Source organism: Schistocerca cancellata, chromosome 8 (genome assembly GCF_023864275.1).
Source record: "Schistocerca cancellata isolate TAMUIC-IGC-003103 chromosome 8, iqSchCanc2.1, whole genome shotgun sequence".
Classification (NCBI taxonomy): Eukaryota; Metazoa; Arthropoda; class Insecta; order Orthoptera; family Acrididae; genus Schistocerca; species Schistocerca cancellata.
The window spans coordinates 221,394,027-221,405,911 of NC_064633.1; the positions used below are offsets into that span (position 1 = coordinate 221,394,027).

At 41.8% G+C, this 11,885-nt stretch overlaps 1 protein-coding gene across 1 annotated transcript in view; it reads left to right on the forward strand.

The window, feature by feature from the left end:
- Positions 1-6,424, forward strand: part of LOC126094501 (protein farnesyltransferase/geranylgeranyltransferase type-1 subunit alpha) — an 84,259-nt gene extending 77,835 nt beyond the window's left edge. Inside the window, exon 7 of the mRNA XM_049908913.1 lies at positions 5,881-6,424. Within this exon, the coding sequence (XP_049764870.1) occupies positions 5,881-6,015 (135 nt within the window). The 3' untranslated portion in view covers positions 6,016-6,424. The remainder of the gene's footprint in view (positions 1-5,880) is intronic.
- Positions 6,425-11,885: the final 5,461 nt, after the last annotated feature.

Sequence of the window (11,885 nt, forward strand, 5' to 3'; positions counted from 1 at the left end):
CTTCTCCCTCTCTCTCCTTCTCCCTCCCTCTCCTTCTCCCTCACTCTCCTTCTCTCTCCCTCTCCTTCTCTCTCTCTCTCTCTCTCTCTCTCTCTCTCTCTCTCTCTCTCTCCTTCTCCCTCTCTCTCTCTCCTTCTCCCTCTCTCTCTCCCCCCTTTCCCTCTCTCTCCCCCCTTCTCCCTCTCTCTCCCCCCATTCTCCCTCTCTCTCTCCCCCCTTCTCCCTCTGTCTCTGCCCCCCTTCTCCCTCTGTCTCTGCCCCCCTTCTCCCTCTGTCTCTGCCCCCTTCTCCCTCTGTCTCTGCCCCCACTTCTCCCTCTGTCTCTGCCCCACTTCTCCCTCTGTCTCTGCCCCCACTTCTCCCTCTGTCTCTGCCCCCCTTCTCCCTCTGTCTCTCTGCCCCCCTTCTCCCTCTGTCTCTTCCCCCCTTCTCCATCTCTCTCTCCCCCCTTCTCCCTCTCTCTCTCTCTCTCTCTCCCCCTTCTTACCCGCACCTTCCTTTGGTAGGTGGAGTGGGGCGGTGGCGGTGTCAGATGGTGTGGTGTAGGGAGAAAGTGGCGGAAGCAGAAGGAAGCTTTGGCTTATGCTGCAGGTCAGTCTGTCAGCTCATCTAGTTTTTCCCCCGTCACCAAAGATATATGAAAAATCAGTAAGCAACCTTAAAATTCAGTATAACCAGCTCGCTAAACATTACTATCACAGTATCCATATCAAAAATGAATGTAACATCCTGAATGTAAAACTATCAGTATCATCTTCAGTTGAAACTTCCGGGCTGAGAGGCTGTGGTCGATGTATAAAATTTCCACCTAACGTTCCGTCTCCATCTGCGGGAGACATCTACTGCAGTAGCCAGATGGCCTCAGAATTTGTCTCCTGCAAATGGAGACGAAACTTTAGGTGGGAATTTTATACATTGACCATGGTCTCTCAGCCCGTAAGTTTCAACTGAAGACAACACCGGCCGTGAAGGCCTACATTCTGTCAATATCATCATCCTAATAGCACAGATAAATTGCTATTAGTGACATAAACAGCAATGAAATTTATGATCTTGGTTATCACAAATATTTGTCTTTTTTCCTGAATATGTAGCAAGTTCCAAGGTTGTGGTTACCATGGGACCTGAGAACACAGCTGTTTTTTAATACATTGTGGATTTCACATCTGGGTTAATGTGAGAATGTGACAGTATTCATTCGTCTCTTGCTTACATGTTGTATGCTGTTGCTCTTTCTCTCTTCAGTTGTGTAAAACCAGCAGCTGACACAGCCCCTTTTGTTCCCATCAGACCTCACAGTGAGCACTGACATTGCTGCTTGGAACACGTAAGTGCTCCATTGACCCATATGTAGACTTTCAATGACACTTGCAGAAATTAATACTGTTGCTGAGTATTTAAAGTCATTTCAATTCTGACTACAAATGGATTCAGGTAAACTGCAGTTTAAACAAAATAGATATTCATTAAAAGCCAAGGTATGTGGTGTACTTTCACATGCTGGGCAGCATAACAAAATTTGCTGCCTGCTCACCACTTCCCTTGCCTTATTTGCCCTAGTGTTTGGCCAAGCTTGTGTTACTAACGCCTTCCAGCTAGTATTGTGCTTGAAAATGGCTCAAACTGTTCAAGTTCAGCTTGAGAAATCCGTAGCTTTGATCAAGTATTCAAATGATGCACAACAGACTTCTGTTGATACTACTTGTTTGACTCATCATAAAAGTAACCATGAAACACATACTACAGTATCTTATAGATTGCGGGTCATATGTAAACACAGTTGCTAATAAATAAAGAAATGATCATAATCATGATTTAATCTTGATGTCTTGTGTTATCTTGTCATGTGATCAAGTGACATCTGTTGGTATTATATCACATGATGTTTTGCCACTGCACTTACTTGCATGTTCACAGTTACAGACAATTTACTGTGATTTATTTCTTTTGTTAGGCATTTAATCCAAATTTATTGTGTTAATAACAAAGTTGATTTTTTAATCTCGTAGAAGCATCTGTTCATTTGTAAATATTCAGCTGTAATCTATCAGTTTTGACTCATTCCTATCTTATTAAGTGATGATAAGAGAATAAATAATAATAATTGTCATAACAAAAGAAAAATTATTTGATTGAAAATGGAATACTTCAAAAAATTTCTTCGTGTCAGGAGACGACACTTCATGAGCTAAAGAAGCCATTCAACTTTGATGGGAACCTATCAGAACTTGATGAAATACCAACTGATGATATGAGTGGTGAGACCTTTGTCTCAATTACAGGCGCAGCATCTGTAGTTAAGTTGTATGATGATGACTCAAATGTGTTGGATCAATAGTGATGAAGTCACACTTCTTGGCACTGTATGTTGGTATTTGAGTCCTTACTGCTCAAGCTTTTGAAGTGGTAATTTGAGGAGGAAAAGAATTTTTTTGTGTTTTTCCTTTGCATCTGCATGGATTGAATACAGGTGGGACCGCAATGCTCTGAAAATGGAGAGTTAATAATTAATAGATTACCCGAAATTCAAGGTTCAGGAATCAAAATGGTTACTCTATGCTAAGAAGAATAACATGGCAACACCAAAGAGTACAGTAAAGATGATGTAGACGTAATATCCAGCCCTCCAACAAAAAATAAAAACTTCTGGTGTGATATCCAAGCCAACCCGAAAAGGTAGACAGGAACATTACATATGCCAGATCCCCAGAGGGGATCGCCGTTCTTTGGCGGGTTCTTGCTTGGCTCCCATGGGGCCCCAGCCTTTGCAGCATCTCTTCCCTTCCTGAATGGGGAGTCATCACAAAGGGAGTCCCACAGGGTTCAATTTTGGGTCCTCTGCTGTTCCTTATTCTTGTGAATGACCTCTCACTTAACATGCAGCAAGCAGAATGAGTACTTTTTGCAGATGACATGAGTGTTATAATAAATCCCATTCCAGAAAAAGCAGCTGAAGATATTGTTAAGGATGTCTTTCAAAGAATTATTAAGTGGTTCTCAGAAAATGGACGCTCCCTTAATTTTGAAAAATCTCACTATATCCAGTTCTGTACACTGAATAGAGTCATACCAACAATTGATATAGCTTATGAACAGGGCTCAGTTAACAGGGTAGATTTCTCCAAATTTTTGGGTGTTCACTTTGATGAAAACTTGAACTGGAAGAAGCATATACCCTCGCCCGGCCAACCTCTGTGTCGCCGGTGTGCAGTACAAAATGTTTTGCTGCACTGTACTTCACAGGCTGACAGCAGAAAAATGGCGATGCTCCTGTAGACCACAGGGAGCACGATCCGAATCGTGGTCTTCGATCCAATATAGAGCATTTACGGCTGCTCTTAGCGTAGCAGTGTCCACTTGTTCTCTGCCTTCAGGAAAAAATTGTCCTCACAACCACTTTGAGCTCTCGTGTTTCCTCCTGGTCCATTTTGACCTTCCCTCTGAGTTCGACATTCCATCTCATGAGGGAGACATGCTGTTCATATGGGATGCCTGTTCATAGTCAGCCCATCTCCCTGACTATCTGCCTACAAGCTGTTGCAGTTCCCTTTTCCTTCCTCACTTGACCTTTTCCCTTTGTAATGTTTACATCCCTCCATCATTCAGTATTACCAGGGCAGACTTTCTCCAGCTTATTGGGCAGCTACCTCACCCCTTTCTGCTGCTCAGTGACTGTAGTGTGCACCATCCGTTTTGGGGTTGTGCACTGCCCAGCTTGCACATCGTCTCGAGTGGTTCATTCTCTCTGACACATACTCGAGTGACCATTTCTTGTGTGCAATCCATTTGTTGACACCTAACTACCTATGTTCACACCCAAATGGCAACTTGGCATTGGGAAGGCATTATAGAAGATAGATCAGGGATGGGACATTAGTAAGCACTCTGTCAGCAGCTGCCCAGAAAATTTAAGAACAGAGTAAAAAGCAAAGATAGATTGAGGAAAGAGAAGTGAAAATTGCAAATAATTTCATGCCCCTCTCTCCCCTCCCTGCTCTGTGTTGTGTGGTTCAGTTCTTAATTGCACTATACCTCTCTTGTCTTCCTATTGTATCTCCACTTCTCTCTGGACAGAAGCTGGTGCAGTGCTGACCATTGTATTATCTCTGATATACTTTCCAACACCTCACCCTTTATCTTTATCTACCTACATCCTCACTACAGTTGGGTCCCTCTCATCCTGGGTTCCTGAGCTACCTGCCCTTCCTTTCCAACCTTCCCCAACCAATGCCCCTCTCTTCCCTTAGAAGGAATCAATGGGTCTAAAAGCTATGATAGCATCACCACATTTACTATTGTGTGTCTCTGTCCCCAATACTAAACATTCTGCCTCCTGAAATTAAGTACTGGCCAGCCATTGTGTCTCAGAAGTTATTAATTTTCTCAGTTGAATTTTCCTTTGATATAACTGAATATTTTCTGTTACACAAAATAAATGTGCTTTATAATTAAGTTTCACCATTTGTGATTTTTATTGTCCTCCAGCTCTGGACACTACCACTGAGACTGGAAAACTATAATTCTACTTCAGTCTACAGGGTAATTATAAAGTCCATGAATTAAAACTAAAAAACTAAACTCTGTGATCAGGACCTGAAAGCCATTCAATGTAGATCAGCTGGTGTCTCATCATCCACCAACATGGCTTCATGTGGATGCAGTCTTAAGGGACATGGGGTCAGCACACCTTTCTGCTGGCTGTTATCAACTTTCAGACCTTGGAGCCACTACTTCTACAAGCAGCTCCTCAGTTGGCACCACGAGTCTTAGTGCATAATGTTCCAGTCCTCTCACAGGGAAAATACCGGTAGTTGAACATAAAACGTTTTAAAATATCAGCGTAAGTAAATGGCTAAACATAATGTACAAACTCTCAGAGTTGTTATTTATTTTTAATTTGGAAAGCTGCCCACAGAGGCGCCACCAGCCATAGTGGCTGAAAATGGTGGTTATCCAGCCGGAGAGAGCATTTTGAATGCTAGAATTTGGCTTTTGCCAGTTGATAGTGAGTGTACAAAGAGCTTAACAAGACAGCAGCAGTTTACAACAACATTGTAAAGTAGTACAATTCATTCGAGGAGGATGGATGGTTGTGTGATGCAAAATGTTCGAACCAACAGGGTGTTACAGAACAGACAGTGGATCATGTGAGGGAGATGATATTGTGAAGTTCCACAAAATCCATGTATCGAGCTAGTGCAAAACTCAACATCCGTCAGGGAACAATGTGGAGAATCCTTCATAAGCGATGGTGAGTGAAACTGTATGAATTGCTGTTCATGCAAGCCGTAAGCCATGATGAGGAACTGCACTGTCTAGTGTTTTGCATTGGTATGCAAAACCGTCTTGAGAATGTTAACTTCCCAAGCAGATTAAGTTTCAGTGATGAGGCCTCTTTTTATCCTTGGGGAAAGATTGTTGTTCTTTCCACCTTGTGACCTTTTTTTGTGTGATTACTTCAAGGATAAAATTTTTGTTCCAACTCTCCCACAAAATCTCAAAAACGTCTGATTCTGCATCACAACAGCCGTTCTCACCTTCACTCCTCTTATGCTGGCTCTAGTATGAGTAGAATTGGGCTACTAGTTAGATGTGTGCAATTCGATGAAGGGTGGATACACAGAACATTTATAAACATTGTAAAAAAGCTTTGAGAATTTAATATTATTTCTTATCTGTTCTTGGCCATTTATTTGTAACAGTTTTTTTTTTCAAATGAACCTGGACTTCAAAATTACCCAGTATTTATTTGTCAGTATTCATACTACAACTCTGGCAGGTAGACTTCCTGCTCTTCAGACCATGAATTAAAAGGTATATCCCAGTTTACTATGTATGATTTTCTTATGTTTTTAATTTGAATATGTATTTTGTTTTCAGTTGTGTGATGCCCTAGCTAAAGAACATGATGTCATCCGTGTCGCTTATTGGAAATATATTGCAAGAGTACTTGCCAGTAAAGCTTCAGCCAATAATCTTAGCAGTGATACAAGAGGGGGAGGTGATACCATTTAATTTTATTAACAAGATTTTACCTATCTCCTGGGCTCTGTACAAATGCTGTTACTTTTAAATGGCACTCTAAATGAATTCAGTTTATTTAAGAACCTGCAGGACCATCCATATATTTGCAGACTAATATATGAATCAGTGTTTCTTTTGTAATCACTTTTATCATCTGAGGTAACTACAAAGTTGTATAAAACATATAACTTGCAGTATTTTTCTGTGATACACATATGTATATTACTGTACATTCTTAAAGTTACTTTATTTTTACAACTTGTATATGAGTGTTGAAAGAGCTTACTGCTTTCCACTTAAGATAAATAGCTTAGCACATCTTTTGCTTTCTTATGCAATTAACACTGTACAAAGACTGTATACAATAAACAAATATCAACAGTAAACTTATTTGAATCTCTGTGATTTATTATAATCATTTAGTGACATATAATACATAAAAATCCTTGTGTTACTTATGGCTGTACAAATGTTTAATAGATTCTATCTCCAATTACATATAAATATGTACCCCCCCCCCCCCCCCCAAAAAAAAAAAAAACCTATTTTTGGCTTGTGAACTGTAGTATCCCTCTTATGCCAGAACCACTAATGTACCTACAAGAAAAAGGCAATTTTGACGTACATTTATTGACAAGTTTAATTTTTGTGTTCTTTGGTATGTCAAAACATTGAATCAGTTGCCCTGGTAGTGTAGGAAAGAATGCAGTGTCCTTTATCATGAAAGTTTATAATGGGCATACTTTGTGATGCCACAACATCAAATGCCACATTTGCAATTTGACACTCTGTTAAGAACCATCAGTGTGTTGTGCAGTAATGAATGTGCTACACAAGTTGAGTAAGTATCCTTATAAAGTTTCTTGCACGTGGTTACTGTTGTGTATTTTGTCATTATTTTTTTAAACTTTGGATATAACAATGTGACTGATAACACTTAAACTGTTCACTTAAGAGATTAGTTCTTGATACACGGCTTTATTGTGAGAAAAGAATGTATTTCAACAGTGTAGCCAGGAAAAGACTGCACTTTATTTTCTACTCTTTTGTGGTGAGCAGTAATTCTTAAACAGTGTGTATGAGGTTACAAGAATAATACGTGGTATGGCCAAAGAGGAGTATGAAGGAACTGAAATGATACTGGCATCTTGCAGAGTAGTAGTATCAAATATGAATGTGGTCACACTAAAACTCTTATAAGTTTTAATTTACTTTCATTTTCCATTAGTTATGGAGTAAGTGACTGCAATCAGCAAAAGAATCTAGAGTCATTCCATACCAGTTGGTCCAAGGGGGAAAAAAATGATTACTTCACCATATTAGAAAAATGTGATACTTCCTGGGTGAAATTTCTAATGTTTAGCGAACTCAAAAATATTTTAAAATTTTGTATTATCACTTAGTAACAGTGGCCATTTTTGTTTCAGGCCACATTTTTTCTGCATATGCAACCATCTGCAGTTTTTTAATTATTCAGTAATGGGATGTCATAGGGCTTTAAAATAAAAAGCATTTACTTCAGCACATTCTGGCCAACAAATTAAAACCATTATCACCTAGCAAAATACATTCCTTAATATATTTTTGATATCTCAAAGTTATTGGTCAAAAATAAAAAAAACTCTCAATTTTTGAATAGTAGTTCTCTGAAGATGGAGTAATTTATCAGCCTTAATATTTTTTATGCTGTTATGCTGTATAGTATTGTTACTTTTTATTGAGTATAAGTGGTGAGAAGCTTACACTTAAAACGGATTTTTTGAATTTTTTCATTTTTTGGCCTGCAGTATCTAGGTTAGGGGACTAGATGAAAATCTGAAAATTACACACTAATAGACTTTTATGATCTCAAACTTCAGTATAAATTTCAACTTAGAGAATCAGTTGGAGGGTAGGGAAAAAACTTACAGATATGAGTCAAAAATACATTTTTAACATTTGCGATATCTAGTCTAATGCAATAAAGTACAATATTATGAAAAAGAAAGTTGCTACTCACCATATAGCAAAGATACTGAGTCACAGATAGGCACAATAAAAAGACTGCCACAAATAAAGCGTTCAGCCAGTAAGGCCTTTGTCAACAATAGACAAAGGAGGAGGCTGGGGTGGGGAGGGGAAGGGATAGTATAGTAGGGGTGGTGGACAGTGAAGTGCTGCTGTTTAGATGTAGGGCAGGGGAGAGGTGGGGAGGGGGAGCAGGGAGAAATAGCCAAAAAGGAGAGAAGTAAACAAACTAGGTGTGATGATGGAATGACGGCTGTGTAGTGCTGGAGTGGGACCAGGGAAGGGGCTGGATGGGTAAGGACAGTGACTAAAAAACGTTGAGCCCAGGAGGGTTACAGGAATGTAGGGTGTATTGCAGGGAAAGTTCCCACCTGTGCAATTAAGAAAAGCTGCTGTTGGTGGGAAGGATCCATATGGCACAGGCTGTGAAGCAGTCATTGAAATGAGGGATGTCATGTTTGACAGTGTGCTCAGCAACAGGGTGGTCCACTTGTTTCATGGTCACAGTCTGTCTGTGGCCATTCATTTGGAAAGACAGCTTGTTGGTTGTCATGCCTACATAGAATGTAGCACAGTGGTTGTAGCTTAGCTTGTAGATCACTTGACTGGTTTCAACCCCAGTGCCCCCAAATCACCCCCTGTTAACTTTCCAGAACTTCCTAATCTCGAACCTTGCCTCACCATCATTCCTCGAATCCCTCAACATGCAAACTAACTTTATATCCGCAGAAAGAACCACAATCTGCCATCTAAAAACTGATCCTAACCGTATGATCCTACATGCGGACAAAGGCTCCACCACTGTTTTGAACCGCAAGGATTAGCCGGCCAAAGGACTCTGCTAGCTGTCAGATACTTCCACCTACAAACCTTACCACAGTGACCCCATTCCAGAAATCCATTAGGATCTCATCACTACTCAAAGCCTAGACCCATCCCAGAACCTCTCCCTGAAGTCCATCTCTTTACTATCCCTACCACTCCTCACACTAGAAGGCAGCTTCTACATGCTTCCTAAAGTCCATAAACCTAACCACCCAGGACGCACCTGTTGCCAGTTACTGTGCCCCCACTGAGAGAATCTGTTCTCTCGTAGACCAACAGCTTCAACCTATTACCTGGAACCTACCCTCCATATAAAGGATACCAACCATTTCCTCCACCCACTCTCCACAGTTCCTTTCCCTTTACCACACGGTGCCCTGCTCATATCGATGCCACCTCCCTTTACACTAACATTCCTAATGCCCATGGCCTTTCCGCTATTGAACACTACCTTTCCCAATGCCTGACGAATTCCAAACCAGCAACCTCCTCCCAAGTTGCTATAACCAATTATATCCTCAGCCACAATTACTTCTCCTTTTAAGGCATTACCTACAAACAAATCTGGGTATGGCTATGGGCACCTGCATGGCACTGTCCTATGCCAACCTATTCATGGGCCATCTAGAGGAATCCTTCCTGAAAAATCCAGAATCCTAAACCCCTCACATGGTTCAGATTCGTTGATGACATCTTTGCGATCTGGATTGAGAGTGAGGACATCCTATCCACATTCCTCCAGAACCTCAACAATTTCTCCCCCATTTGCTTCACCTGGTCCTACTCAACCCAACAAGCCACCTTCCTAGATGTTGACCTACACCTCAGAGATGCCTATTTCAGTACCTCCATCCATGTCAAACCTACTAACCTCCAGCAACACCTCCACTTCGACAGCTGCCACCCTTTCCATACCAAGAAGAGCCTTCCGTATAGCCTGGCCAACCATGTTTGTGGCATCTGCAGTATGAGCGGTCCCTCTTGATATTACTGAGGGTCTCACTGAAGCCTTCACAGACTGTAATTATCCTCCCAACCTTGTACAAAAACAAATGTCCCGTGCCTTATCTTTCCAGTCTCCCACCACCACCCAAAGTCCCACCGTAAGGCCACAGAGGAACATTCCCCTCGTAACTCAGCACCACCAAGGGCTGGAGCAACTGAATTACATTCTCTGCCAGGGTTTCGACTAACTCAAGAAATGTCCTGCCCACTATCCTTCCCACCCCTCCCACAGTGGTATTCCGCCATCCACCAAACCTACACAACATACTCGTCCATCCTTACACAACTCCTGCTTCGACCCCTTACCTCATGGCTCATACCCCTGTAATAGACCTAGATGCAAGATCTGTCCCATACATCCTCCCCCCCTCCACCTACTCCAGTCTGATCACAAACATCACCTATCCCAGTCAAAGGCAGGGCACCTGTGAAACCAATCATGTGATCCACAGCTAAGCTGCAATCACTTTGCTGCATTCTGTGTAGGCATGACAACCAACAAGCTGTCTGTCCACATGAATGGCCACCGACAAACTGTGGCCAAGAAACAAGTGGACCACCCTGTTGCTGAGCATACTGCCAAACATAACATACTTCATTTCAATGTCCGCTTTGCAGCCTGTGCCATATGGATCCTTCCTGCCAACAGCAGCTTTTCTGAATTGTGTGGGTGGGAACTTGCCCTACAACATATCCTATGTTCCCGCAACCCTCCTGGGCTCAGCCTTCGTTAGTAACTGTCCTCACCCATTCAGCCCCTTCCCTGTCCCCATTCCAGCACTACACAGCCGTCATTCCACCATCAGACCCAGTCTGTTTACTTCTTTTCCACTGTTTCTTGCCTGCTCTCCCTGCCCACCTCTGCCCTGCCTTCCATCTAACCAGCAGCACTTCACTGTCTGCCACCCCTACCATACTATCCCTCCCTTCCCCTCCCTGTCCCAGCCTCCTCCTAACTCCCATCCAGTTGCCACTCCCATCATGCAGGGGTGCTGCTGCTCGCAGTGTGGTTTCAGTTCAGTTGCCTGAGACTGCAGTCGTGTGTGTGTGTGTGTGTGTGTGTGTGTGTGTGTGTGTGTGTGGGGGGGGGGGGGTGTCTATTGTTGATGAAGGCCCTACTGGCCGAAAGTTTTATTTGTGACAGTACCTATCTTCGACTCAGGAGCTCTGCTATATGGTGAGTAGCAACTTCCCTATTCATAATATCATCCTGGATTTTCCATTGTTGGAATAAAGTACAGGGTGATCAACTGTTAATGAACCTGATTTTGTGGCATGTGGCCGCCGTGTCCATAGTGTGGTTGACAGATCTGCAGTAAATATAGTACAGTTTATCATGTAGGTTATTTCTAACACACATGACATAAAAACATAAAAAAAGTAAATTAAGCATTTATACAAAGCAAGGGGTGCTGGAACTGCCTCCCTGTATTGTTCAAGCATTTCTGATACCTGCTTAGAAAATTGCTCGTTACACTTTGTTGTTCCCTCTGAGAAATGGCAGCAATTTCTTGACAAAAATTTATTGTTTTAGTTCATCTAAAGTGTGTGGATTCCACTTGTACAGTTTCTTTTTTAATGCCCCCAGAGAAAAATTTCAGGAGGCTAAATCGGGGAAACCAGGGGTCATATGTTATTAGTAATAACTCTACCTTGAAACAAGTCATGAATTTCCTGTAATGAGAAGGTGGCTGTAGTGCCCTCTCAGAGTCATGCTGAAAGGTCACAAAGTATGGTCTCTCAGTCAACTGCCAAAAACAGGCCACCAAATGTGTTCCTTACATCTCTCACTTTCCTGGAAAAGAATAGGGCCTATTATTATCTCATCACCAATACCACACCACTCCTATTTTTTGCTGTTGCAGGAGTGCTTTGTGTGATATGTTGATATATTAGGCTTTTCAGAGCTCCAATAATGGTTATTTTATGAATTAATTTCTCCATCATGCACCCTATTCAAAATCCACTCAAGAAACAGTAACCTCTTTGCAGGACCACCCGATTTAAGTTCATGCACTGCAGTT